The sequence below is a fragment of the Anomaloglossus baeobatrachus genome, chromosome 12 (genome assembly GCF_048569485.1).
Source record: "Anomaloglossus baeobatrachus isolate aAnoBae1 chromosome 12, aAnoBae1.hap1, whole genome shotgun sequence".
Lineage (NCBI taxonomy): Eukaryota > Metazoa > Chordata > Amphibia > Anura > Aromobatidae > Anomaloglossus > Anomaloglossus baeobatrachus.
In genome coordinates this window covers 98,946,289-98,973,725 of record NC_134364.1, presented here as the reverse complement: position 1 = coordinate 98,973,725, position 27,437 = coordinate 98,946,289, and the positions used below count along the sequence as shown (strand labels likewise).

At 52.4% G+C, this 27,437-nt stretch overlaps 1 protein-coding gene across 6 annotated transcripts in view; it reads right to left on the bottom strand.

The window, feature by feature from the left end:
* The window catches only part of LOC142258168 (methyltransferase-like protein 25B), a 119,951-nt gene that overhangs the window by 74,917 nt on the left and 17,597 nt on the right, over window positions 1-27,437 (bottom strand). For all 6 annotated transcript variants that reach the window (XR_012727718.1, XR_012727715.1, XR_012727716.1 and 3 more), the window contains exons 3-8: window positions 26,954-27,075; window positions 20,461-20,674; window positions 20,298-20,360; window positions 11,026-11,169; window positions 10,242-10,885; window positions 9,970-10,154 (exon numbers count right to left, since the gene is read on the bottom strand). Coding sequence is in view for 2 of the 6 variants with exons in the window: in XM_075330662.1 (XP_075186777.1) it covers window positions 9,970-10,154; window positions 10,242-10,885; window positions 11,026-11,169; window positions 20,298-20,360; window positions 20,461-20,674; window positions 26,954-27,075 (1,372 nt within the window). In the remaining 4 variants the exon portion in view is untranslated. The remainder of the gene's footprint in view (window positions 1-9,969; window positions 10,155-10,241; window positions 10,886-11,025; window positions 11,170-20,297; window positions 20,361-20,460; window positions 20,675-26,953; window positions 27,076-27,437) is intronic.

Here is a 27,437-nt window from a genome sequence, read left to right as displayed (position 1 = left end):
GACTGCCGGAGCAACCGACCTGCCGATAGCTTCATAGACAGATTGCAACCAGAGGCCAATCTGCCTGTCAATGGCATTTTGAAGTGAAGTCCTATCCACCACTACAACTATAGATCTAGCTGCAAGCATGGAGATTGGGGGATCCACATTTGGATACTGGGTCTAGCGCTTGACCACGTCAGGGGGGAGCGACACGTGTCTCATTAATACGGTCGGAGACACGCTTATCGTGATAAGCGTGTCGTTTCTGGACTGCGTCTCTGGAGTCAGAGTGCTAAACAAGTACTCAATATACGCTTGAGATACTGAAATAGAGATTTCTCTTGGTGTGAAGCTGACCCCTCCACTGGAGGAGTTGAGGGAGAAATACCCAACCTTTCGTTGATGGACGCAATAAGATTATTCACTATAGCGTCGCCATCCGGTGTATCCGGATTGAGAGCGGTCTCAGGATGAGAGTCCTGAACAGCTACGTCTGCCTCATCGTACAGAGAGTACTCCAGCTGGGACCTTGACCAGTGATGGAGTCGAGGGCTAATCCCAGCGAGCCCGCTTAGGCCATCTGGGACTGTCGACCGTGTCGGATGCCTGCTCTCTGGGATGCCTGGAATCACTCTGGCGCCTTTCCAAATCAGGGCGGCCAGGGTCATTGCAACCATATTGCCCCCGGCCTGCTTGGGGTGCAAAGTCTGTAAGATGTCAGTCATAGTCACAGACAATATATCAGCGGAAAAAACTGCAACTTCGTCCCTGTCTCTGGACAGAGATCACAGGCGGTTCCTTTGGCCACATATAGCAGAGACCCCGGTTGAGCAATAGCACGCACTGGGGGTCCTGGAACCGTATGACATGCAGTACAAGCAGCATAGAAAGCCCGTGCATTGGCAACTTGTCTTTTTCTGCTGTTGTTGTCTAGCTATCCAAGAGCCTAGCCGAGGATAGCGACCGTACAGTGAATAGTCATACAAGCATGAAGTACAAATAAACACTTTAGTACATGTAGTACACGCAGCATTGAAAACTTGTGGTTTGGCACATTTGCTCTTCTGCTGCTGTTGTCTATTTATCTAGGAGCATGAGACAAGGATAGCGACATACAGTGAATGTATAGCATACAAGCATGACAGTAAACACTGCAGCCCATGCAATCCAAGCAGCATTGAAAGCTTGCGCGTTAGCACCCTAGCCTTTCTGCTGCTGTTGTCTATTTATCCAGGAACATTAGCCAAGGATAGCGACATACAGTGAATGTATAGCATACAAGCATGACAGTAAACACTGCAGCCCATGCAAGTCAAGCAGCATTGAAAACTTGTGCCGTAGCACCATTGCTCTACTGCTGCTTTTGTCTGTTTATCTGGGCGCATTAGCCAAGAATAGCGACATACAGTGAATGTATAGCATAACAATCAACCGTGCAGCACATGCAAGCGAAGCAGCATTGAAAGCTTGTGCCTTAGCACAAATTGCTCTACTGCTACTGTTGCCCAATCTGACAGTAAACACTGCAGCACATGCAAACGAAGAAGCATTGAAAGCTTGTGCCACAGCAGCATTGCTTATTTGCTGCTGTTGCCCAGAATAGCGACAGTACAGTACAGTGCATAGCATATCAGCACACAGTCCAAAAACCCACTTCAGCATTAGTGGTGTCAGTACTGCTTACCGCCCGCACAAGAGCGGGTGCGAGGTCGCCCAAAAACTTGTGACTGGTTCCGTTCTCCCAGAGTGGAAACCATAATGGCTGCCGGCTTCTCTTCCCCGTCCTGTGCAGAGGGGCGGGCCGTGGGCGAGCCCCAGCCAAGAGCGGGAACCCGGCGTCTCACTGTGTTCAGTGAGAGGGGGCTGGAGAATGCAAAGCAGACTCCAGCTCCCTGCGCTGAGCTTCTGTACAGCGTCCCGCCCCTCCTCTGACTGGCAGGGCTGGGGCGGGAACGAAACGAAAACTAGGCCGCAAAGCCGGGGACTCGAGTAATAAGCGCGGCCGTCCTATGTGCACGGCCGACGCCGAAGTTCCCCGGCGCACCACAAGTCCCAGCCGCGCCACCATGTAAAAAACAACCAGCAGCGGCCGGCGCGGCCGTTTTCAATACATAAATTCACTCAGCAAAGCTGCAGTGAATAATAGCACCAGCGCTCCGCGCTGTTGTCCCCGGCGCACTAACACTCCCAGCAATGCTGGTGTGTGTGGGCGCGATGTGCATGGGGACACAGAGTACCTTAATGTAGCAGGGCCCTGTCCCTGACGATACTCAGCTCCATATCCAGCAGGTTCTTTTGGGTCTGTGGATGGAGCTCGGTCTCTGTGCCTGGAGACCGGTAAGATCCCACTTCACCCAGAGCCCCTCGTGGGGATGGGGAAGGAAAACAGCATGTGGGCTCCGGCCTCTGTACTAGCAATAAGTACCTCAACCTTACAACACCATCCACGGGTGAGAAGGGAGCATGCTGGGGGCCCTATATGGGCCCTCTTTTCTTCCATCCGACATAGTCAGCAGCTACTGCTGACTAAAATCTGTGGAGCTATGCATGGATGTCTGACCTCCTTCGCACACAAAGCTAAAACTGGAGAGCCCGTGATATCACGGGGGGGTGTAGCCAGAAGGGGAGGGGCCTTGCACTTTTTAGTGTAGTGCTTTGTGTGGCCTCCGGAGGGCAGTAGCTATACCCCAATCGTCTGGGTCTCCCAATAGAGCGCTGAAGAAATTGTAGCTTCACATTGAAGGCATCAAAGAAGGGAATTTTGTTACTTACCGTAAATTCCTTTTCTTCTAGCTCTTATTGGGAGACCCAGACGATTGGGGTATAGCTACTGCCCTCTGGAGGCCACACAAAGCACTACATTAAAAGTGCAAGGCCCCTCCCCCTCTGGCTATACCCCCCCGTGGTATCACGGGTTCTCCAGTTTTAGTGCCAAAGCAAGAAGGAGGAAGCCAATAACTGGTTTAAACAAATTAACTCCGAATAACATCGGAGAACTGAAAAACCGTTCAACATGAACAACATGTGTACCCGCAAACAACAAAAAAACATCCCGAAGGACAACAGGGCGGGTGCTGGGTCTCCCAATAAGAGCTAGAAGAAAAGGAATTTACGGTAAGTAACAAAATTCCCTTCTTCTTCAGCGCTCTATTGGGAGACCCAGACGATTGGGACGTCCAAAAGCTGTCCCTGGGTGGGTAAATAAATACCTCATGTTAGAGCTGCAAAACAGCCCTCCCCTACGGGGGTGTCACTGCCGCCTGCAGGACTCTTCTACCTAAGCTGGCATCCGCCGAAGCATAGGTATGCACCTGATAATGCTTGGTGAAAGTGTGCAGACTGGACCAGGTAGCTGCCTGGCACACCTGTTGAGCCGAAGCCTGGTGACGTAATGCCCAGGACGCACCCACGGCTCTGGTGGAGTGGGCTTTTAGCCCTGAAGGAACCGGAAGCCCCGCAGAACGGTAGGCCTCTAGAATTGGTTCTTTGATCCATCGAGCCAGGGTGGCTTTAGAAGCCTGCAACCCCTTGCGCGGACCAGCGACAAGGACGAAAAGTGCATCGGCACGGCGTATGGGCGCCGTGCGGGAAATGTAGATTCTGAGTGCTCTCACCAGATCTAGCAAACGTAAGGCCTTTTCATACCGGTGAACCGGATGAGGGCAAAAAGAAGGCAAGGATATATCCTGATTAAGATGAAAAGAGGATACGACCTTAGGAAGAAACTCCGGAATGGGGCGCAGCACAACCTTGTCCTGGTGGAACACCAGGAAGGGCGCCTTGGATGACAGAGCTGCCAGCTCAGACACTCGCCGAAGCGATGTGATCGCAACAAGAAACGCCACTTTCTGCGACAACCTAGAAAAGGAAACTTCCTTCAGAGGCTCGAAGGGCGGCTTCTGGAGAGCCACTAGTACCCTGTTCAGATCCCATGGATCTAACGGTCGCTTGTACGGGGGCACAATATGACAGACCCCCTGCAGGAACGTGCGCACCTTAGGAAGACGTGCTAGACGCTTCTGAAAAAACACGGATAGTGCCGAAACTTGCCCTTTAAGGGAGCTGAGCGACAAGCCCTTTTCTAACCCCGATTGCAGGAAGGAAAGAAACTTGGGCAATGCAAATGGCCAGGGAGACACTCCCTGAGCAGAGCACCAGGACAAGAAAATCTTCCACGTTCTGTGGTAGATCTTAGCCGAATTCGACTTTCTAGCTTGTCTCATTGTGGCAACGACTCCCTGAGATAATCCAGCAGATGCTAGGATCCAGGACTCAATGGCCACACAGTCAGGTTCAGGGCCGCAGAATTCTGATGGAAAAACGGCCCTTGGGACAGTAAGTCTGGTCGGTCTGGCAGTGACCACGGTCGACCGATCGTGAGATGCCACAGATCCGGATACCACGACCTCCTCGGCCAGTCTGGAGCGACGAGTATGACGCGGCTGCACTCGGATCTGATCTTGCGTAGCACTCTGGGCAAGAGCGCCAGAGGCGGAAACACGTATGGGAGCTGAAACTGCGACCAATCTTGAACCAAGGCGTCTGCCGCCAGAGCTCTTTGATCGCGCGACCTCGCCATGAATGCCGGGACCTTGTTGTTGTGCCGGGATGCCATTAGGTCGACGTCCGGCACTCCCCAGCGTCGACAGATTTCCTGAAACACGTCCGGGTGAAGGGACCATTCCCCTGCGTCCATGCCCTGGCGACTGAGGAAGTCTGCTTCCCAGTTTTCTACGCCTGGGATGTGAACCGCGGATATGGTGGATGCTCTGTCCTCCACCCACATTAGAATGCGCCGGACTTCTTGGAAGGCTTGCCGACTGCGCGTCCCTCCTTGGTGGTTGATGTATGCCACCGCTGTGGAGTTGTCCGATTGGATTCGGATCTGTTTTCCTTCCAGCCACTGTTGGAAGGCCAGTAGAGCAAGATACACTGCTCTGATCTCCAGAACATTGATCTGAAGGGTGGACTCCTGCGGAGTCCACGTCCCCTGAGCCCTGTGGTGGAGAAATACTGCTCCCCACCCTGACAGACTCGCATCTGTCGTGACTACTGCCCAGGATGGGGGCAGGAAGGATCTTCCCTGAGACAATGAGGTGGGAAGGAGCCACCATTGTAGAGAGTCTTTGGCCGTCTGGGAAAGCGAGACTTTCCTGTCCAGGGACGTTGACTTCCCGTCCCATTGGCGGAGAATGTCCCATTGAAGTGGGCGCAGATGAAACTGCGCAAAGGGAACTGCTTCCATGGCTGCCACCATCTTCCCTAGGAAATGCATGAGGCGCCTCAAGGGATGCAACTGGCCCTGCAGAAGAGATTGCACCCCTGTCTGAAGTGACCGCTGCTTGTCCAGCGGAAGCTTCACTATCGCTGCTAGAGTATGAAACTCCATGCCAAGATACGTTAGTGACTGAGTCGGTGATAGGATCGACTTTGGAAAGTTGATGATCCATCCGAAAGACTGTAGAGTCTCCAGCGTAGCATTCAGGCTGTGCTGACATGCCTCCTGAGAGGGAGCTTTGACCAATAAGTCGTCTAGGTAAGGGATCACCGAGTGTCCCTGAGAGTGCAAGACTGCTACCACCGCCGCCATGACCTTGGTGAAGACCCGTGGGGCTGTCGCCAGACCAAATGGAAGAGCTACGAACTGAAAATGGTCGTCTCCTATCACAAAACGTAGAAAACGTTGATGTTCTGTAGCAATTGGCACGTGGAGATAAGCATCTTTGATGTCTATTGAGGCAAGGAAGTCTCCTCTGGACATTGAGGCAATGACAGAGCGGAGGGTTTCCATCCGGAACCTCCTGGCGTGCACATGTTTGTTGAGCCGTTTTAGGTCCAGAACAGGACGGAAAGAGCCGTCCTTTTTTGGAACCACAAAGAGATTGGAGTAAAACCCTTGCCCTTGTTCCTGAGAAGGGACTGGGATAACCACTCCTTCCGCTTTTAGGGAATCCACCGCCTGCAGCAGAGCATCTGCTCGGTCTGGACGTGGGGAGGTTCTGAAGAACCGAGCTGGAGGACGAGAATTGAACTCGATTCTGTACCCGCGAGACAAAATGTCCGTCACCCACCGGTCTTTGACCTGTGACATCCAAATGCCGGAAAAGCGGGAGAGCCTGCCCCCGACCGGCGATGCGGAGGGGGGGGGCTGGAAGTCATGAGGTAGCCGCTTTGGAAGCGGTACCTCCATTTGCTTTCTTGGGGCGTGTGTGAGCCCGCCACGAATCTGAGTTTCTTTGCGTCCTCTGAGTCCCTTTGGACGAGGTAAATGGTGCCTTGCCCGAACCTCGAAAGGACTGAAACCTCTGCTGCCACTTTTTCTGCTGAGGTTTGGATGTTCTGGGTTGTGGTAAAGAGGAGTCTTTACCCTTGGACTGCTTAATGATGTCAGCCAATGGCTCGCCAAACAGTCTATCTCTAGATAAAGGCAAACTGGTTAAACATTTTTTGGAACCAGCATCTGCTTTCCAGTCCTTTAACCACAAGGCTCTGCGCAAAACTACCGAATTGGCGGACGCCATTGAGGTGCGACTGGTAGATTCTAGGACCGCATTGATAGCGTAAGACGCAAACGCCGACATCTGCGTGGTAAGGTGCGCCACTTGCGGCACTGCTGGATGCATGATAGCATCCACTTTTGCTAAGCCAGCTGAAATAGCCTGGAGTGCCCATACGGCTGCGAATGCCGGAGCAAACGACGCGCCGATAGCTTCATAGACAGATTTTAACCAAAGGTCCATCTGTCTGTCATTGGCATCTTTAAGTGAAGCGCCATCCTCCACTGCAACTATGGATCTAGCTGCAAGTTTGGAAATCGGGGGGTCTACCTTTGGACACTGTGTCCAGCGCTTGACCACCTCAGGGGGGAAAGGGAAACGCGTATCTTTAGATCGTTTAGAGAAACGCCTTTCTGGGTGAGCGTCGTGCTTCTGGATTGATTCTCTGAAGTCAGAGTGATCTAACAAAGCACTCAATTTACGCTTGGGATAAAGGAAACGAAACTTTTCCTGCTCCGCAGCCGCCTCTTCTGCTGAAGGGGCTGGGGGAGAAATATCCAACAGCCTATTGATGGCTGAGATAAGGTCGTTTACCATGGCATCCCCATCCGGGGTATCCAGGTTGAGAGGGGTTCCAGGAGTGGATTCCTGATCACTCTCATCAGACACATCACAGGGAGACTGATTGCGCTGAGACCCTGAGCAGTGTGAAGACGTCGAGGGTCTTTCCCAGCGAGCTCGCTTAGGGTGGCTGGGGCCATCATCTGAGTCATAATCCTCGGCCTGTGAAGCCGGGGACCCCCCTGTGGGCTGGATACATTCCAAGTAAGGGGGACCTGAGGACAGAGGCCTCGCCGTGCCCAGAGACTGCGTCCCATGCATAGATTGCAAGGTTTCAAGGATTCTTGCCATAGACACAGACATATTATCTGCAAAAACTGCAAAGTCCGTCCCTGTCACCGGGGCAGAACTTACAAGCGTCTCAGCCTGGGTCGCTACCTCTCCTGACTCCGGCTGGCGAAGCAGCACCGGGTCGGAGCATTGCACACAATGGGGGTCATCGGAGCCTGCTGGTAGATCAGCCCCACATGCAGCACACGCAGTATACACAGCCCTTTTTGCCTTGGCCGCCTTGCGTTTTGAGGATGACATGTTGCTGCTTCCACAGAGCGATCTGGGATATGCAGCCAGAAGCGCACCTCACAGTGCAAGAAATACAATATCTATATATCTGTACCCAGTACACTGATACACAGTGAGGCACTAGAGGGACCAGCACAGAAAAATCGCTTACCGCCCGCTTAAAAAGCGGGTGTGTGGTCGCCAGATAGCCCCTAGTCCAGGTCTCCCAGAGCCTTGCGTCCTTCCTCCAGCCAGGCATGCATGTAATGGCTGCCGGCGTCTCGAGAGAGGAAGGGGGGCGGGCCCTGGGCGTTCCTGGCCAAGAGCGGGAAGCCTGCTTCCCTCTGTGCCAAGTGAGAGGGCTGGAGCATGTAAATCAGGCTCCAGCCCTCGTCGCTGCTAGCGAACAGCGTCTCTCCCCTACCCTGAATGACAGGGTGGGGGCGGGAACGAAACGGAGCTGCCGGCGTCCTAGGCCCAAAAAGCCGGGGACTAAATTTATAACCGCCGCCGCCGTAAAAGCGCGGACGGCGGATCCCCGGCGCACCACAAGTCACAGCAGCGCCGCCCGGTCCAGAGGGGGTCGGCGCTGCGTTCCCATACACAAAAAAGTCCCCCAGTAATCTGTAGGGACACCAACTCCACGTTGCGGTCCCCGGCGCACTACAACACCCAGCCAGCCCGGAGTGTGTCTGTGCCTGCCGGGGACACAGAGTACCTGTATGATGCAGGGCCTGTCCCTGATCGTACTCCTGCTCCGTCTCCATCAGGTTCTAATGGGTCTGTGGATGGAGCCCGGCATCAGAGCTGAGAGGCCGGCAGGATCCCACTTCCACAGAGCCCTACCAGGGGATGTGGAAGGAAAACAGCATGTCAGGCTCCAGCCCTGTACCAGCAATAGGTACCTCAACCTTACAACACCATCCAGGGGTGAGAAGGGAGCATGCTGGGGACACTATATGTGTCCTCTTTTCTTCCATCCGAAACAGTCAGCAGCTACTGCTGACTAAAATCTGTGGAGCTATGCATGGAATGTCTGACCTCCTTCGCACACAAAGCTAAAACTGGAGAACCCGTGATACCACGGGGGGGGTATAGCCAGAGGGGGAGGGGCCTTGCACTTTTAATGTAGTGCTTTGTGTGGCCTCCAGAGGGCAGTAGCTATACCCCAATCGTCTGGGTCTCCCAATAGAGCGCTGAAGAAACTATGAATTAACACATGTGGAATGAAATACTTCACAAAAAAGTGTGAAACAACTGAAAATACGTCTTATATTCTAGGGTCTTCAAAGTAGCCACCTTTTTCTTTGATTACTGCTTTGCACACTCTTGGCATTCTCTTGATGAGCTTCAAGAGGTAGTCACCGGAAATGGTTTTCCAACAGTCTTGAAGGAGTTCCCAGAGATGCTTAGCACTTGTTGGTCCTTTTGCCTTCACTCTGCGGTCCAGCTCACCCCAAACCATCTCGATTGGGTTCAGGTCTGGTGACTGTGGAGGCCAGGTCATCTAGCGTAGCTCCCCATCACTCTCCTTCTTAGTCAAATAGCCCTTACACAGCCTGATCTGATGAGTCCAAATTTGAGATCTTTGGATCCAACCACCGTGTCTTTGTAGAAAAGGTGAATGGATGGACTCTACATGGCTGGTTCCCACCGTGAAGCATGGAGGAGGTGGTGTGATGGTGTGGGGGGGGCTTTGCTGGTGACACTGTTGGGGATTTATTCAAAATTGAAGGCATACTGAACCAGCATGGCTACCACAGCATCTTGCAGCGGCATGCTATTCCATCCGGTTTGCGTTTAGTTGGACCATCATTTATTTCTCCACAGGACAATGACCCCAACACACCTCCAGGCTATGTAAGGGCTATTTGACTAAGAAGGAGAGTGATGGGGTGCTCCGCCAGATGATCTGGCCTCCACAGTCTCCAGACCTGAACCCAACTGAGATGGTTTGGAGTGAGCTGGACCGCAGAGTGAAAGCAAAAGGGCCAACAAGTGCTAAGCATCTCTGGGAACTCCTTCAAGACTGTTGGAAGACCATTTCCGGTGACTACCTCTAGAAGCTCATCAAGAGAATGCCAAGAGTGTGCAAAGCAGTAATCAAAGCAAAAGGTGGCTACTTTGAAGAACCTAGAATATAAGACATATTTTCAGTTGTTTCACACTTTTTTGTTAAGTATTTCATTCCACATGTTTTCATTGTTAGTTTTGATGCCTTCAATGTGAATCTACAATTTTCAGTCTTGAAAATAAAGAAAACTCTTTGAATGAGAAGGTGTGTCCAAACCTTTGGCCTTTGGTCTGAACTGTATGTATGTATGTATGAGATAGATTATATATATATATATAGTGACGTGATGCTCACCCTGCTCTTGTAGGAAGATCATCCGGTCCAGCAGGATCAGGGTTTCCACCAGTGGGGCCAGCAGCAGGGCCAGACTGAAGAATGCCACCACTTTCTGGTGCTGGGACAACATGTCTTCTACTAAGGTGAGGCTGAGGGGGGCATCAGGATCTAAACCGATTCGACGCAGGCCTTTCTTGGCATATCTGAAAAAAAAAACCCGAACACAATGTCCATCAGCGCTGCATGTGTAAGTGAGTAGTGCTGGAAAAACCCTTTAAGTTTAGGCTTACTCTGTAAAAGGCAGCTTGTGAGCATTCTTGATGGTCTGCACCCCGGCGCGTTTCATGGTGGGATCTATACCCCGGATCACAGTCTCTAGCACGGCCCTGTAACAATGAATCCTTAATATGTCACTCTCACCTTTCAGGCGCTCTATGTAATCCTCAATGGCATGGCAAGCCACCTCTCTGGTCTTGTAGGAAAGTTTGTGGCCGGGGAGTCCAGAGACGCAGGAGCTTACAGGGTAGCCAAACTGTTGTAGGTGTGAGTCACTGCAGGGAGATGGAGCCAGGATGCCTGGAGGCTGCGGCACTTCACAAGTGGTCAATTTCATATAGCAGCAGGCAACTGAGGTGATACCAATGATGTGGGGGCACCGGGTGAAGTGGCGCAGCATGGCGACGCTGAGGTCCCCGCAGGCATGGAGTCCGGTTAATATAAAGTTGTCCTTCTGAGTAAAATGGTGCTGGTCTAAAGAACTTACAGCAGCCGTTATCGGGTCTTGTGTATTGGTCGGACTCGTATTGGATCCAGTATCTTCGTGACTCGTTATCTGATGTACAAATTCTTCCCACGAGGCTTGAGGGTCTACACAAGCCGAGACGTGACGTGGAGGTCTGGTTGACGTGATGCTGGTGATATCGTAAGCAGCGATCTTGAAGGAGATAGAAAGAAAAATGCATAAGTGAAAAGAATGAAAAGATATTGCTTGTCCCGTCCCCCAGCCATGACCGTACCAAACTAGACAAAAAAAAAAAAAGACCGGTTACAGGTAAAGTTGACTTCTAAAGGCACCTTTGTCTGCCTCTTTTGCTCCTTTTTCAGCATGTAAATGAGATCTCGGTCGAATTTGACAGCCATGGACACAAGGTTTTGGTCAGCTTCTACTGCTGTGACGCCAAGTCCCTGACCAAAGGATAAGACCCTTGACAGGTGACCCTAAAAAGACAATGTAGTGATGGAGAGGTGATCAGCAAGCATCCAGCAGTCATCTTCATGGATGGATAGTCAGATACACCAAGAACAATGCTAAGCACTCACATCCCATTTAAGGGGGTTATTTGAATTTTTATATATACTAGCTGTAGTACCCGGGCGTTGCCCGGGATAGTAACAGTCTCTTTCTCTTTCCACCTATCTCTCTGTCTGTCTGTCTCTTTCACTGTTTGTCTCTCTGTGTGTCTGTCTCTTTCCCTGTTTGTCTCTCTGTGTGTCTGTCTCTTTCCCTGTTTGTCTCTCTGTGTGTCTGTCTCTATCCATGTGTGTCTCTGTTTCTATCTAGATCTGTGTGTCTGTCTATCTCTCTGTGTCTGTCTCTGTCTCTCTCTGTATCTCTGTGTCTGTCTGTGCCTGTCTCTCTCTGTCTCTTTCCCCGTCTTTACAAATATGACAAAAGACTGATCCGCACATCCAACAAATGTGAGCAAGGTGCTAGCTGAAAAAACATTTCAACTACAAAATATATACAGCTGCACACTAAAATAACAATGAAAAAGGGAAACTCTAGTATTGATTTACAGCTATAGGAATATTTGAAAAAAGAGACACTTAGCTTATGTATTGGCCAATTCATGTGAGCCCGGTCACCACGGCAAGGTGCGTCTCTTGCGGCTCACATGCATTGGCCAATACATAAGCTAAGTGTCTCTTTTTTCAAATATTCCTATAACTGTAAAGCAATACTAGTTTCCCTTCTTTCCCCGTCCCGTTCCCTGTCTGTCTGTCTCTTTCCCTGTCTGTCTGTCTCTTTCCCTGTCTGTCTGTCTCTTTCCCTGTCTGTCTGTCTCTTTCCCTGTCTGTACCTGTCTGTTTCTTTGATTGTCTATCTCTCTCTCTTTCCCTGTCTGCCTCTTACTTTGTCTGCCTGTCTGTTTTTGTCTCTCTCTATCCGTCTCCTCACTGACATTTTATTACTTCACATATAAGGTTCTTATACTATGAATGTCCTTTGTTCCTATAGTAACCAATCACAGCTGCTATTAATGACCTTTAGAACGCAGCTCCATTGACTTTAATAGAGGGAGGTTTTTTGGAGAATAACTGTAAAGCGCGGGGTTATATTTTCCTGTCAAAACATAATCTATGACGTTCCCTGAGTCACATGGGGTGTCTGTGCAAAAGTTTGTACTTGTAAATGCGACGGTGCGAATTCCTTTAGCGGACACACACACACACACACACACACACACACACAGCTTTATATCTTAGATATTGTCGGATAGTGCATGTAAAAACAAGCACTTTTGCAACTAAAGGTCGCTTTACATGCTACGATTTATCTGACGATCTCATTAGCGATGTGACACGCCCAGATCGTAGTTACGATTTGCCGAGGTCGCTCATAGGTCGTTTATTAGCGGTCACATGTAACGATCGCACAAGCGACGCAAAATCGTTCAGCGATATTGTTATGATCCGGAACCATGGAAGATCACAATAGATCATTGGCAAAAAAGGTGACAAGAGCATTGGCAACTAATCTGGCCGCTATCCCCTTACTAACCATCAACACTAGAAGTAGCCGAGGGGTGAACTAACATCCTGTGCACTGCGAACCCAGCCAGGGAACTAACTATCCTGAAGGAAGGAAGGAAGGATGAATATCTCTCTGCCTCAGAAATAGACCGCAAAGGTATAGCAAGGTATAGCAAGCCCCCCACATTCAAAGACTACGGTGATATAGGAAAACACAATACACAGATGGATGATAGGATTAGCAAAGGTGAGGCCCCACTGACTAAATAGGACAGGATAGGAAAGGCGCTGATGGTGGCCAGAGAAAAACCCTGCAAAAATCCAAATACCTGACAAAAAGTCCTCAGATCGCTGGATCTGAACTCCGTCCTATAGCAGGCGCTCTTGTCATACCAATGAATAGAAAACAGGAACAATTACGAATTCAAAAAGCAACAAACACATGGACTTATAGGAGCAATACTCCATAGCTGTAGGGCGCTTCCCAGCTAAGCAACTGGGAGGGAAGATTCCTGCATGCAAATAAACTGACAATAACCACAGAAAATGACAAACCCAGATAAGAACAAAAAGAACAAAACAATATAAGAAAGAACCAAGCACTTATCTGGGGTAGATGTGGTCTGGAGCAGGATGAAGCAGGCTGGTAAACTAAAGAACAAATGACAACCTGCTCAGAATGCTAGCAGACCAAGGTTTAAATAGGAAGAGAGTTAGCAATGGAAACACCCATTGCTCCAGCACACCTGGTCTCTGTCCAAACCATTCCTGGCCACCAGAGGGAGCCTCACAGCAGCAAAAGCATAACTGACATTCACAACAGATATATTGTTTGACCAAGGCGGCCGTGTGGATGTTGTTCGTCGTTTGCAGGGTGTCAAACGTACCAATATGTCTGCTGCTACGATGAACAAAATTTTGAAAGTGAACGACATGTCAACGATCAACGATTTTCAACCTATTTTCGATCGTTCGGAGTCGCTAGTAGGTGTCACATGCAACAACGTCGCTAACGATGACGGAAGTGCGTCACGGAATCAGTGACCCCGTCGACATATCGTCAGATAAATCGTAGCATGTAATGCCGCCTTTACTGCTTATTAAAATTTGCAGCCGTTCTTGAGATATTAACACTTTTTTTCATTGCCAGCATGTTGTCTAGAAGACCGACCGCCGCTGCTGTCTAGCTTGTAAGCACTGTACTGAGGAAGGCTGAAATTTGGAGGTAACAATGCGCTCCAGCTCTGAAACAAGTAAGAGCTGCGCATGTTTTCCTATCTAGCAGCGGTGGTCGGTGTCCTAGGCAATATGCTGTGAACAAAAAAAAGGGAATTTTGTTTACTTACCGTAAATTCCTTTTCTTCTAGCTCCTATTGGGAGACCCAGACAATTGGGTGTATAGCTTCTGCCTCCGGAGGCCACACAAAGTATTACACTTTAAAAAGTGTAACCCCTCCCCTCTGCCTATACACCCTCCCGTGGATCACGGGCTCCTCAGTTTTGGTGCAAAAGCAGGAAGGAGAAAACTTATAAATTGGTCTAGGGTAAATTCAATCCAAAGGATGTTCGGAGAACTGAAGACCATGAACCATAAGAACAAATCAACATCAACAACATGTATACACAAAAGAACAACCAGCCCGAAGGGCACAGGGGTGGGTGCTGGGTCTCCCAATAGGAGCTAGAAGAAAAGGAATTTACGGTAAGTAAACAAAATTCCCTTTTTCTTTGTCGCTCCATTGGGAGACCCAGACAATTGGGACGTCCAAGAGCAGTCCCTGGGTGGGTAAAAGAATACCTCAATAAAAGGAGCCGAAAACGGCCCCCTCCTACAGGTGGGCAACCGCCGCCTGGAGGACTCGCCTACCTAGACTGGCGTCTGCCGAAGCATAGGCATGCACTTGATAGTGCTTCGTGAAATTGTGCAGACTAGACCACGTAGCTGCCTGACACACCTGCTGAGCCGTCGCCCGGTGCCGCAAAGCCCAGGACGCACCTACGGCTCTGGTAGAATGGGCTTTCAACCCTGAAGGAAGTGGAAGCCCAGAAGAACGGTAGGCCTCGAGAATCGGTTCCTTGATCCACCGAGCCAAGGTTCACTTGGAGGCCTGAGAGCCCTTACGCTGGCCAGCGACAAGGACAAAGAGCGCGTCTGAATGGCGCAGGGGCGCTGTGCAAGACACGTAGAACCGGAGTGCTCTCACTAGATCCAAAGAGTGCGAATCCTTTTCACACTGGTGAATTGGATTAGGGCAAAAGGAAGGCAAGGAGATATCCTGATTTAGATGAAAGGGGGATACCACCTTAGGAAGAAATTCCGGGACAGGACGCAGAACCACCTTATCCTGGTGAAAAACCAGGAAGGGGGCTTTGCATGACAGCGCTGCAAGCTCAGACACTCTCCGAAGTGATGTGACCGCCACCAGGAAGGCCACCTTCTGAGAAAGACGGGAGAGAGAAACATCCCGCAGCGGCTCAAAAGGCGGCTTTTGAAGAGCAGTCAGAACCCTGTTAAGATCCCAAGGATCCAACGGACGTTTGTAAGGTGGGACCATGTGGCAAACCCCCTGCAGGAACGTGCGGACCTGCGGAAGCCTGGCTAGACGCTTTTGAAAAAACACGGAGAGCGCCGACACTTGGCCCTTGAGAGAGCCGAGGGACAAACCCTTGTCCATTCCAGATTGTAGGACTGAAAGAAATGTGGGTAAAGCAAACGGCCATGGAGGAAAACCGTTATCAGAGCACCAGGATAAGAAAAGTTGCCAAGACCTGTAATAGATTTTGGCGGACGTTGGCTTCCTGGCTTGTCTCATGGTGGCAATGACATCCTGAGATAACCCTGAAGACGTAGGAGCCAGGACTCAATGGCCACACAGTCAGGTTGAGGGCCACAGAATTCCGATGGAAAAACGGCCCTTGTGACAGCAAGTCTGGACGGTCTGGAAGCGCCCACGGTTGACCCACCGTGAGATGCCACATATCCGGATACCACGACCGCCTCGGCCAGTCTGGAGCGACGAGAATGGCGCGACGGCAGTCGGACCGGATCTTGCGTAGTACTCTGGGCAGCATTGCCAGAGGGGGAAACACATATGGCAGTCGAAACTGCGACCAATCCTGGACCAGAGCGTCCGCTGCCAGAGCTCTGTGATCCTGAGACCGTGCCATGAAGGCCGGGACCTTGTTGTTGTGTCTCGATGCCATGAGATCGACTTCCGGCATTCCCCAGCGGCGACAGATCTCTCGAAACACGTCTGGGTGAAGAGACCATTCCCCCGCGTCCATGCCCTGACGACTGAGAAAATCTGCTTCCCAGTTTTCCACGCCCGGGATGTGAACTGCGGAGATGGTGGAGCCTGTGACTTCCACCCACTGCAGAATCCGCTCGACTTCCTGGAAGGCTTGACGACTGCGAGTGCCGCCTTGGTGGTTGATGTAGGCGACGGCAGTGGCGTTGTCCGACTGGATTCGGATCTGCCTGCCCTCCAGCCACCGATGGAAAGCCAATAGGGCTAGATATACTGCCCTTATCTCCAGAATATTGATCTGAAGGGACGATTCTATTGGAGTCCAGGTTCCTTGAGCCCTGTGGTGGAGAAAAACCGCTCCCCAACCTGACAGGCTCGCGTCCGTGGTGACCACGGCCCAGATTGGGGGGAGGAAGGATTTTCCCCGAGACAGATGTGGGTAGGAGCCACCACTGAAGTGATGTTTTGGTTGCAAGTGAAAGAGAGATGTTCTTGTCGAGGGAAGCCGAACTCTTGTCCCATTTGCGAAGAATGTCCCATTGGAGTGGCCGTAGATGGAATTGCGCGAACGGCACTGCCTCCATAGCTGCAACCATCTTCCCCAGGAAGTGCATGAGGCGCCTTAAGGGGTGTGACTGACTCCGAAGAAGTGACTGCACCCCCGCCTGCAGAGAAATCTGCTTGTCCCGCGGTAGCTTGACTAACGCTGGAAGGGTATGAAACTCCATCCCGAGGTAAGTCAGTGATTGGGTCGGCGTCAACTTGGATTTCGGGAAATTGATGATCCACCCGAACTGCTGGAGAGTCGCCAGAGTGACGGTAAGACTTTGTTGACACGCCACCCGAGAAGGGGCCCTGACTAGGAGATCGTCCAAGTATGGGATTACTGAGTGGCCCTGAGAGTGCAGGATCGCCACGACGGATGCCATGACTTTGGTGAAGACCCATGGGGCTGTCGCCAGGCCGAAGGGCAATGCGACGAACTGGAGGTGTTCGTCCCCGATGGCGAATTGCAGGAAACGTTGATGTTCGGGTGCGATCGGCACATGGAGATAAGCATCCTTGATGTCGATTGATGCTAGGAAGTCTCCTTGTGACATCGAGGCGATGACCGAGCGGAGAGATTCCATCCGAAACCGTCTGGTTCTCACATGTCTGTTGAGCAGCTTGAGGTCCAGAATGGGACGGAAAGACCCGTCCTTTTTTTGGCACCACGAACAAGTTGGAGTAAAATCCGCGACCACGTTCCTGAAGGGGAACGGGAATCACAACTCCTTCCATCTTTAGAGCGTTCACCGCCTGAAACAGTGCGTCTGCCTGTGCGGGGGGTGGGGAGGTTCTGAAAAAACGAGCCGTAGGTCGAGAGCTGAACTCTATCCTGTAACCATGAGACAGAATGTCTCTCACCCATCGGTCTTGAACGTGTGGCCACCAGGCGTCGCCAAAGCGGGAGAGCCTGCCACCGACCAAGGATGTGGCTAGATGAGGCCGAGAGTCATGAGGAGGCCGTCTTAGAGGCAGTGCCTCCTGCGGCCTTTTGGGGGCGTGACTTGGACCGCCACCCATAGGAGTTCCTCTGGCCTTTCTCCGGCCGGTTGGACGAAGAGGATTGGGGCTTGGCGGAGGGACGAAAGGACCGAAACCTCGATTGGATTTTTCTCTGCTGAGGTCTCTTAGGTTTGGACTGGGGTAAGGAGGAGTCCTTTCCCGAGGATTCCTTAATAATCTCATCCAACCGTTCGCCAAACAAACGTTCACCAGAAAAAGGCAAACCAGTTAAGAACCGTTTGGAAGCAGAGTCTGCTTTCCATTCGCGCAGCCACATGGCCCTGCGGACTGCCACGGAGTTAGCGGATGCAACAGCCGTACGGCTAGCAGAGTCCAGGACGGCGTTCATGGCGTAGGACGAAATTGCTGATGCCTGAGAGGTCAAGGAAGACACATGCGGAGCAGAATTCCGCGTGACAGCATTAATCTCAGTCAGACATGCAGAGATTGCTTGGAGAGCCCATACAGCCGCAAAGGCCGGGGCAAAAAACGCGCCCGTGGCCTCATAAATAGACTTCACCAAGAGCTCTATCTGTCTGTCAGTGGCATCCTTCAGGGATGAGCCATCGGCAACAGACACAACGGACCTAGCAGCCAATCTAGAGACTGGAGGATCCACCTTGGGTGAGTGCGCCCAGCCCTTAATGACCTCAGGTGAAAAGGGATAACGCGTGTCAGAGTGCCTTTTAGCAAAACGCTTGTCTGGGACCGCTCTGGGCTTCTGGACAGCGTCCCTGAAGTTAGAGTGATCAAAGAACGTATTGCGGGTACGTTTGGGGAATCGAAATTGGTGTTTCTCCTGCTGAGAAGCCGACTCCTCTACCGGTGGAGGCGGGGGAGAGAGATCCAACACCTGGTTGATGGACGAAATAAGATCATTTACTAAGGCGTCCCCCTCAGGGGTATCAAGGTTGAGGGCGAAGTCAGGGTCAGAGCCCTGAGCTCCCACGTCCGCCTCGTCATCCTGAGAGTCCTCCAGCTGAGATCCAGAGCAGCGTGAGGAGGCCGGGGAAGAGTCCCAGCGAGGCCGCTTAGCCGGTCTGGGACTGCGATCCGGGCAGGAGTCCGCCTGGGACCTAGGGGCTATTCTGGGAGCGCGCTGCGGCGCGGACCGAGAAGGCCCTGTAGGAGACAAACTAACAGGGGCCGGGGCCTGTGAAGAGCCCAGTCTGGACTGCAAAGCCTCAAGGAGCTTAGATGACCATTTGTCCATAGACTGTGCAATGGATTGAGAAAGTGACTGAGAGAGTTTCTCAGCGAAAGAGGCCAATGACGGTGACTCTGTCCCTGCAGCCTGCTCAGGGGGAGCAGGGGGATCTACATGAGCCGAGGGGCCCACAAGTGCCCCGGGCTCCGGCTGAGCAAGCGTGGCAGGAGTCGAGCATTGATCACAGTGAGGGTAGGTGGATCCCGCAGGCAACATAGCCCCACAAGAGGTACAGGCTGCGAAAAAAACCTGTGTCTTAAGGGCTTTGCTCCTTGTGGACGACATGCTGCAAGCAATAAGTGTCCCTTAGGAGAGCGACCACTGAGGGTATATGGGAAAGGGTTAAACAGCCGTTCCGAATATATATAATATATGTAGATATATATATATCACGGCACCCTAGGGGAACCAGCACCGGGTGACCGGTTTGGCTTACCAACCGCTGGTGTCCTCCAGATTCCCTGTCGTGGGTCCCCCAGAGCTGTAGAGATGTGCAGCTGCAGCATACACCGGCAGAATGCCAAACATGGCCGCCGAAGCTCTCAAGGGGGGAGTGGAGCCATGGGCGGCGCCGGCAAAAGGCGGGAATCTGGAGGCCCCATAGTGGTCCATGAGAGGGGAGGGGAGGCATACAAAGATGCTCCAGCCCTCTGTCGGTAATACCGCCCTTCCCCCTGACAAGCAGGCCCGGGGGCGGGATTTTTCGCGACTTGGCCGCGATGAAGCAGGGGACTAAATTTAAGGCCGTGCCCGACAAGCAGGCACGGCCGGCGCGGAAGTCCGATGAAAAAACAACGGACGGCGCTACTGGGGAGAGAGGCGACCTCTCTCCCCGTACCGTCCCCCCATGGGGACACAGAGTACCTTGAAGGTGCAGGGCCCGGTCCCTGGGGATGAAAACGCTCCGGTCCAGCAGGTTCCACCAGGGGCTGCGGATGGAGCACGGTCTCAGCAGGTGAATGACCGGTGAGGCTGCCACTTCTCCCAGAGCCGCATAAGGGATGGTGAAGGAGACGGCATGTGGCTCCAGCCTTTGTACCCGCAATGGGTACCTCAACCTTAACAACACCGCCGACATAGTGGGGTGAGAAGGGAGAATGCCGGGGGCCCCATAGGGGGACCTCTTTTCTTCTGTCATACTATGTATGAGAATTTTTTTTTCTTTTTTTTTTTCTTTCTATGAGTGGATCTGTGCCTCCTTCCACACAAAGCATAAAACTGAGGAGCCCGTGATCCACAGGAGGGTGTATAGGCAGAGGGGAGGGGTTACACTTTTTTAAAAGTGTAATACTTTGTGTGGCCTCCGGAGGCAGAAGCTATACACCCAATTGTCTGGGTCTCCCAATGGAGCCGACAAAGAAATAAATGTTAGCATCTCAAGAACAGTTGAAAATATTCACAGGCAATAAGTTGCAAATTTACTCACTTTTACAAGCCATATCTGACAATACCCATTTATAAAAATGCGACATAACCCCTTTAAATAGGATGTGAGTACTTAGAATTGTTCTACGTATGGTGGTGGCATTTGAACACCCCAAGAACATCGTTGTATACGTCCATCAGTCAGTCATCATGAATATCCTTACCTGGCCGCTGCCTAGGTCCACTACACGGTCACACCCGGTCACGTCGCTAAGCTTCTTTACAAGCTGTGGGATAATAGGAAATTACCAGCTGAGCAGACCGTGCCCCGAGAGGTTTTATAAAATGACTTGTGTGTGTGCGTGTGTCCGCCATATCGCCCCGTACCTTCCCCAGCCTTCGTATTTCATGCTGCTTTTTGGGCTTCACGTGTTTCCGAAAGAGCGGATCCAGTAAGGAGCTCTGACACTGGTTAGACTGGAACTCGGCCGGTCTCTTCTTGTGTGCGCTGTCCGCGTCAGGATGTGGCGTTCGCTGGAAGGACAAGGTCTGCGCGGTGACCTTCAAAGCTAAGAGGCTGAGCGGCCATACTGACCGGTAACTGGATAGGAAGAAGGGAATTTTGTTTACTTACTGTAAATTCCTTTTCTTCTAGCTCCTATTGGGAGACCCAGACAATTGGGTGTATAGCTACTGCCTCCGGAGGCCACACAAAGTATTACACTTTAAAAAGTGTAACCCCTCCCCTCTGCCTATACACCCTCCCGTGCATCACGGGCCCATCAGTTTTGGTGACCAAAGCAGGAAGGAGGAACTTATAAATTGGTCTAAGGTAAATTCAATCCGAAGGATGTTCGGAGAACTGAAATCATGAACCAAAAGAACCCTTCAACATGAACAACATGTGTACACAAAAGAACAACAGCCCGAAGGGAACAGGGGCGGGTGCTGGGTCTCCCAATAGGAGCTAGAAGAAAAGGAATTTACGGTAAGTAAACAAAATTCCCTTCTTCTTTGTCGCTCCATTGGGAGACCCAGACAATTGGGATGTCCAAAAGCAGTCCCTGGGTGGGTAAAAGAATACCTCGATAAAAAAAGCCGAAAAAACGGCCCTCTCTTACAGGTGAGCAACCGCCGCCTGAAGGACTCGCCTACCTAGGCTGGCATCTGCCACAGCATAGGCATGAACCTGATAGTATTTCGTGAAAGTGTGCAGACTCGACCAGGTAGTGCTGACACACCTGCTGAGCCGTAGCCTGGTGACGCAATGCCCAGGATGCCCCTGCGGCTCTGGTAGAATGGGCTTTCAGCTCTAAAGGAATCGGAAGCCCAGACGAACGGTAGGCTTCAAGGATCAGTTCCTTGATCCACCAAGCCAAGGTTGACTTGGAAGCCTGCGACCCCTTACGCTGGCCAGTGACAAGGACAAAGAGCGCATCAGAACGGCGTGGGGGCGCAGTGTGCGAAAAGAAGAGCCGGAGTGCTCTCCCGAGATCTAACAAATGCAATCCTTTTCACAATTGTGAACTGGATGAGAGCCAAAAGAAGGTAAGGAGATATCTTGATTGAGAAGAAAAGGGGGATACCACTTTAAGTAGGCATTCCGGGACCGGACGCAGAACCACCTCATCCTGGCGAAACACCAGGAAGGGGGCTTTGCATGACAGCGCTGCTAGCTCAGACACTCTCTGAAGTGATGTGCCTGCCACTAGGAAGACCACCTTCTGCGAAAGGCGTGATAGAGATAACTCTGAGAACGCTAAGAGCCAGGACTCAATGGCCACCCAGTCAGGTTGAAAACCGCAGAATTCAGATGGAAAATGGCCCTTGGGACAGCAAGTCTGGTCGGTCCGGGAGTGCCCACGGTCGACCCACCGTGAGGTGCCACCGATCCAGGTATCACGACCTCCTCGGCCAGTCTGGAGCGACGAGGATGGCGCGGCGGCAGTCGGACCCGATCTTGAGTAACACTCTGGGCAGCAGCGCCAGAGGAGGAAATGCATAAGGCAGTCGAAATTGCGACCAGTCCTGAACTGATGCGTCCGCCGCCAGCGCTCTGTGCTGGTGGTTGATGTACGCGTCCGCCGTGGCGTCGTCCGACTGTATCCGGATCTGCCTGCCGTCCAGCCACCGCTGGAACGACTTTAGGGCTAGCTACACTGCCCTTATCTCCAGAACATTGATCTGAAGGGAGGACTCTGTCAGAGTCCAGGTTCCCTGAGCCCTGTGGTGGAGGAAGACCGCTGTCCACCCTGACAGACTCTCGTCCGTCGTGACCATAGCCCAGGATGGGAGCAGGAAGGATTTTTCTTTCGACCAAGAAGTGGGAAGAAGCCACCCCTGAAGAGAGGCTTTGTCTGCCAGTGAAAGAGAGACGTTCCTGTCTAGGGACGTCGACCTCCTGTCCCATTTGCGGAGAATGTGCCCTTGGAGTGGACGCAGATGAAACTGCGCAAAGGGAACTGCCTCCATTGCTGCCACCATCTTCCCTAGGAAGCGCGTGAGGCGCCTCAAGGGGTGAGACTGGGCCCGAAGGAGAAAGTGCACCCCTGTCTGCAGCGAACGCTGTTTGTCCAGCGGTAGCTTCACTATCTCTGAGGGAGAATGAAACTCCATCCCGAGGTCAGTCAGTGATTGGGTCGGTGTCAATTTTTACTTTGGGAAATTGATGATCCACCCGAACCTCTGGAGAGTCTCCAGAGCAATGTTCAGGCCGTGCTGACATGCCACCCGGGAGGGTGCCTTGACTTAGGAGATCGTCTAAGTAAGGGATCACCGAGTGTCCCTGAGAGTGTAGGCCCATCGCCACTGATGCCATGACCTTGGTGAAGACCCGTGGGACTGTCGCCAGGCCGAAAGGCAGAGTCACGAGCTGAAAGTGTTCGACCCGGAGGCGAAACACCGGAAGCGTTGATGCTCTGGTGTAATCGGCACATGGAGATAAGCATCCCTGATGTCGATTGATGCTAGGAAGACTCCCTGGGACATCGAAGCGATGACTGAGCGGAGAGATTCCATCCGAGACCGTCTGGTTCTCACGTGTCTGTTGAGCAGAATGAGGCCCGGAACGGACCGGAATGATCCGTCCTTTTTTGGTACCCCGAACAAGTTGGAGTAAAGACCGCGACCACGTTCTTGAAGCGGAACGGGGATCACAACTCCATCTGCAGAAACGAGTCGGAGGACGAGAGCTGAGCTCTATCCTGTAACCGTGAGACGGAATGTCTCTCACCCATCGGTTTTTCATCCAATTGCTCGCCAAACAGACGGTCGCCAGAAAATGGCAAACCGGTTAAGAACTTCTTGGAAGCAGAGTCTGCCTTCCATTCGCGTAGCCACATGGTCCTGCGGACTGCCACCGAATTGGCGGATGCTACCGCTGTACGGCTCACAGAGTCCAGGACGGCGTTCATGGCGTAGGACGAAAAAGCCGACGCCTGAGAAGGCAAAGACACAACCTGCGGGGCAGAGGTACGTGCGACCTCATTAGTCTCAGACAGACAAGCTGAGATAGCTTGGAGTGCCCTGCGAAGGTCGGAGCAAAAGACGCGCCTATGGCTTCATAGATGGATTTCATCCTGAGCTCTATTTGCCTGTCAGTGGCATCCTTGAGCGATGAACCATCTGCCACCAATACTACGGATCTAGCCGCCAGTCTGGAGACTGGAGGATCTACCTTGGGACACTGAGCCCAACCCTTAAATACGTCAGGGGGGAAAGGGTAACGTGTGTCATTAAGGCGCTTAGTAAAGCGCTTGTCCGGAAATGCTCTGTGCTTCTGGACAGCATCTCTGAAGTTAGAGTGATCGAAAAACGCACTCCGGGTACGTTTGGGAAACCTAAACTGGTGTTTCTCCTACTGTGAAGCCGACTCCTCTATAGGTGGAGTTGGGGGGGGGGAAGGACTAGCACCTGGTAGATGGACGTTATAAGGTCATTTACTATGGCGTCCCCTTCAGGTGTATCCAGATTGAGAGCAACGTCAGGATCAGAGCCCTGAGCTGCGACCTCCGCTTCATCCTCATGCTGAGACCCCGAACCGCGTGATGAAGTCGGGGAAGGTTCCCAGCAAGCCCGCTTAGCCTGTCTGAGGCTGCGGTCCGTGTCGGAGTTCTCACCGTGGGATCTGGGTGCCACCCCAGGAGCCCTTTGCTGTACCGACCGAGAGGGGCCTGGGGGCGATGAACTCACAGTGCCCTGGCCCTGTGTTACCGGTCTGGACTGCCAAGCTTCTAGTATCTTAGCAGACCATCTGTCCATAGACTGAGCCATGGAATGTGAAGCGACTCAGAGAGTTTCTCAGTCAAAATTGTAAACTCTGTCCCTTCCATCTGTGCAGTGGAAACCGGCGGTACCACCTGAGCCGAGGGTCCCACCAGTGCCGGAGGCTCCGGCTGAGTGAGTGCCACAGGGGCCGAGCATTGTCACAACGAGGGTAGGTGGAACCTGCAGGTAACATAGCCGCACAAGAGGTACAGGGCCAAAAGCAAATAATGCTGCCGAATAGAGAAAATGTATACAAGATAGATATATATATATATATATACACTTCGGCACCCAAGGGGGGCCAGCACCTGACAACTGGTGTGGCTTACCAACCGCCCCAAGCGGTGGTGTCCACCAGATTCCCTGCCTGGGACTCCCAGAGCTGCAGAGCTCATTCTGAAATCCTCCACCGGCAGAAGTGATTATAACAATGGCTGCCAGCGTTCTGAGGGGAGGAGGGAGCCGTGGAAGTGCCTAATAAAGTGCGAGCATCTGGTGCCCCACAGTGCTCAGTGAGGGGGGAGGAGGATACCAAAGCATGCTCCAGCCCTCACTGCCGACGTCCAGTCGGCCGTCCCGCTCTTACCCCTGACTGGCAGGCCCGGGGGCGGGAGTACATGGTACTAGGCCGCAAAAGCCGGGGACTAAAGTTAAAAGCGCGGCCGGCCAACAGGCGCGGTCGGCGCGGTAGTCCCGGCTCACAAACCACACAGCAGCCGCTGCGGCGTCTGTAACACAGGCGCTGCATGCACCGTCCCTAAGGGGACACAGAGTACCTCATGGATGCAGGGCCCTGTCCCTGATGATATCCAGCCTCCTGTCCGTCAGATTCCCCCAGGGGCTGCGGAGGGAGCCCGGTCCCAGTGAACGGCGACCGGTTAGGATCCCACTTCTCCCAGAACTGCGGAGCTCGTTCTGAAATCCCCCACCGGCAGAAGTGATTATAACAATGGCTGCCAGCGTTCTGAGGGGAGGATGGAGCCGTAGGCGTGCCTAATAAAGTGCGGGAAACTGGTGCCCCGCAGTGCTCAGTGAGTGGGGAGGAGGATACCAAAGTATGCCCCAGCCCTCACTGCCGACGTCCAGTCGGCCGTCCCGCCCTTACCCCTGACTGGCAGGCCCGGGGGCGGGAGTATATGGTACTAGGCCGCAAAAGCCGGGGACTAAAGTTAAAAACGCGGCCGGCAAACAGGCGCGGTCGGCGCAGTAGTCCCGGTCTCACAAACCACACAGGAGCCGCTGCGGCGTCTGTAACACAGGCGCTGCATGCACCGTCCCTAAGGGGACACAGAGTACCTTATGGATGCAGGGCCCTGTCCCTGATGATATCCAGGCTCCTGTCCGTCAGATTCCCCCAGGGGCTGCGGATGGAGCTCGGTCCCAGTGAATGGTGACCGGTTAGGATCCCACTTCTCCATGAGCCCCTAAGGGATGGGGAAGGATAACGGCATGTGGGCTCCAGCCTCTGTACCCGCAATGGGTACCTCAACCTTAACAACACCGCCGACTCAGTGGGGTGAGAAGGGAGCATGCCGGGGGCCCTCTTTTCTTCCATCCGATATAATCAGCAGCTGCTGCTGACTAAAATGTGGAGCTTGTGTGCATGTGTGCCTCCTTCAAGACAAAGCTAAAAACTGATGGGCCCGTGATGCACGGGAGGGTGTATAGGCAGAGGGGAGGGGTTACACTTTTTAAAGTGTAATACTTTGTGTGGCCTCCGGAGGCAGTAGCTATACACCCAATTGTCTGGGTCTCCCAATGGAGCGACAAAGAAACAAACAATGTCACTTAAGTGCTTGTCTGTCATCACGAGTAACTATCGGGTGCCGGCTGTGTATGGCGCGGGCTCAGCTCCTGAGAGTGAACTGTACATTACATCAGTGACTATCGGGTGCTGGCTGTGTATGGCGCGGGCTCAGCTCCTGAGAGTGAACTGTACATTACATCAGTGACTATCGGGTGCTGGCTGTGTATGGCGCGGGCTCAGCTCCTGAGAGTGCACTGTACATTACATCAGTTACTATCGGGTGCCGGCTGTGTATGGCGCGGGCTCAGCTCCTGAGAGTGAACTGTACATTACATCAGTGACTATCGGGTGCTGGCTGTGTATGGCGCGGGCTCAGCTCCTGAGAGTGCACTATACATTACATCAGTGACTATCGGGTGCCGGCTGTGTATGGCGCGGGCTCAGCTCCTGAGAGTGCACTGTACATTACATCAGTGACTATCGGGTGCCGGCTGTGTATGGCGCGGGCTCAGCTCCTGAGAGTGCACTGTACATTACATCAGTGACTATCGGGTGCCGGCTGTGTATGGCGCGGGCTCAGCTCCTGAGAGTGCACTGTACATTACATCAGTTACTATCAGGTGCTGGCTGTGTATGGCGCGGGTTCAGCTCCTGAGAGCGCACTGTACATTACATCAGTGACTATCGGGTGCCGGCTGTGTATGGCGCAGGCTCAGCTCCTGAGAGTTCACTGTACATTACATCAGTTACTATCGGGTGCCGGCTGTGTATGGCGCGGGCTCAGCTCCTGAATGCGCACTGTTGATTACAAAGAAACCAACATGATAGCTGCTTTGTGTGTGTACCAGATAACTTGCATTCATCTACCTTGTATTCCTTGCGTTACTGTCCGATAAGAGTAGATCGGCCAAGTCCGGGGCAGTCAGGTCTGACAACGCTAATCTCCAAGACACGGGCAGCGTCTCCCACAGGCTGTTGGTGAAAAATTCCTAGAAAAAGAAGGGAATTTTGTTTACTTACCGTAAATTCCTTTTCTTCTAGCTCCAATTGGGAGACCCAGACAATTGGGTGTATAGCTTCTGCCTCCGGAGGCCACACAAAGTATTACACTTTAAAAAGTGTAACCCCTCCCCTCTGCCTATACACCCTCCCGTGCATCACGGGCTCCTCAGTTTTGGTGCAAAAGCAAGAAGGAGGAAAAGTTATAAATTGGTTTAAAGTAAATTCAATCCGAAGGAATTTCGGAGAACTGAAACCATTCAACATGAACAACATGTGTACACAAAGAACAACAGCCCGAAGGGAACAGGGGCGGGTGCTGGGTCTCCCAATTGGAGCTAGAAGAAAAGGA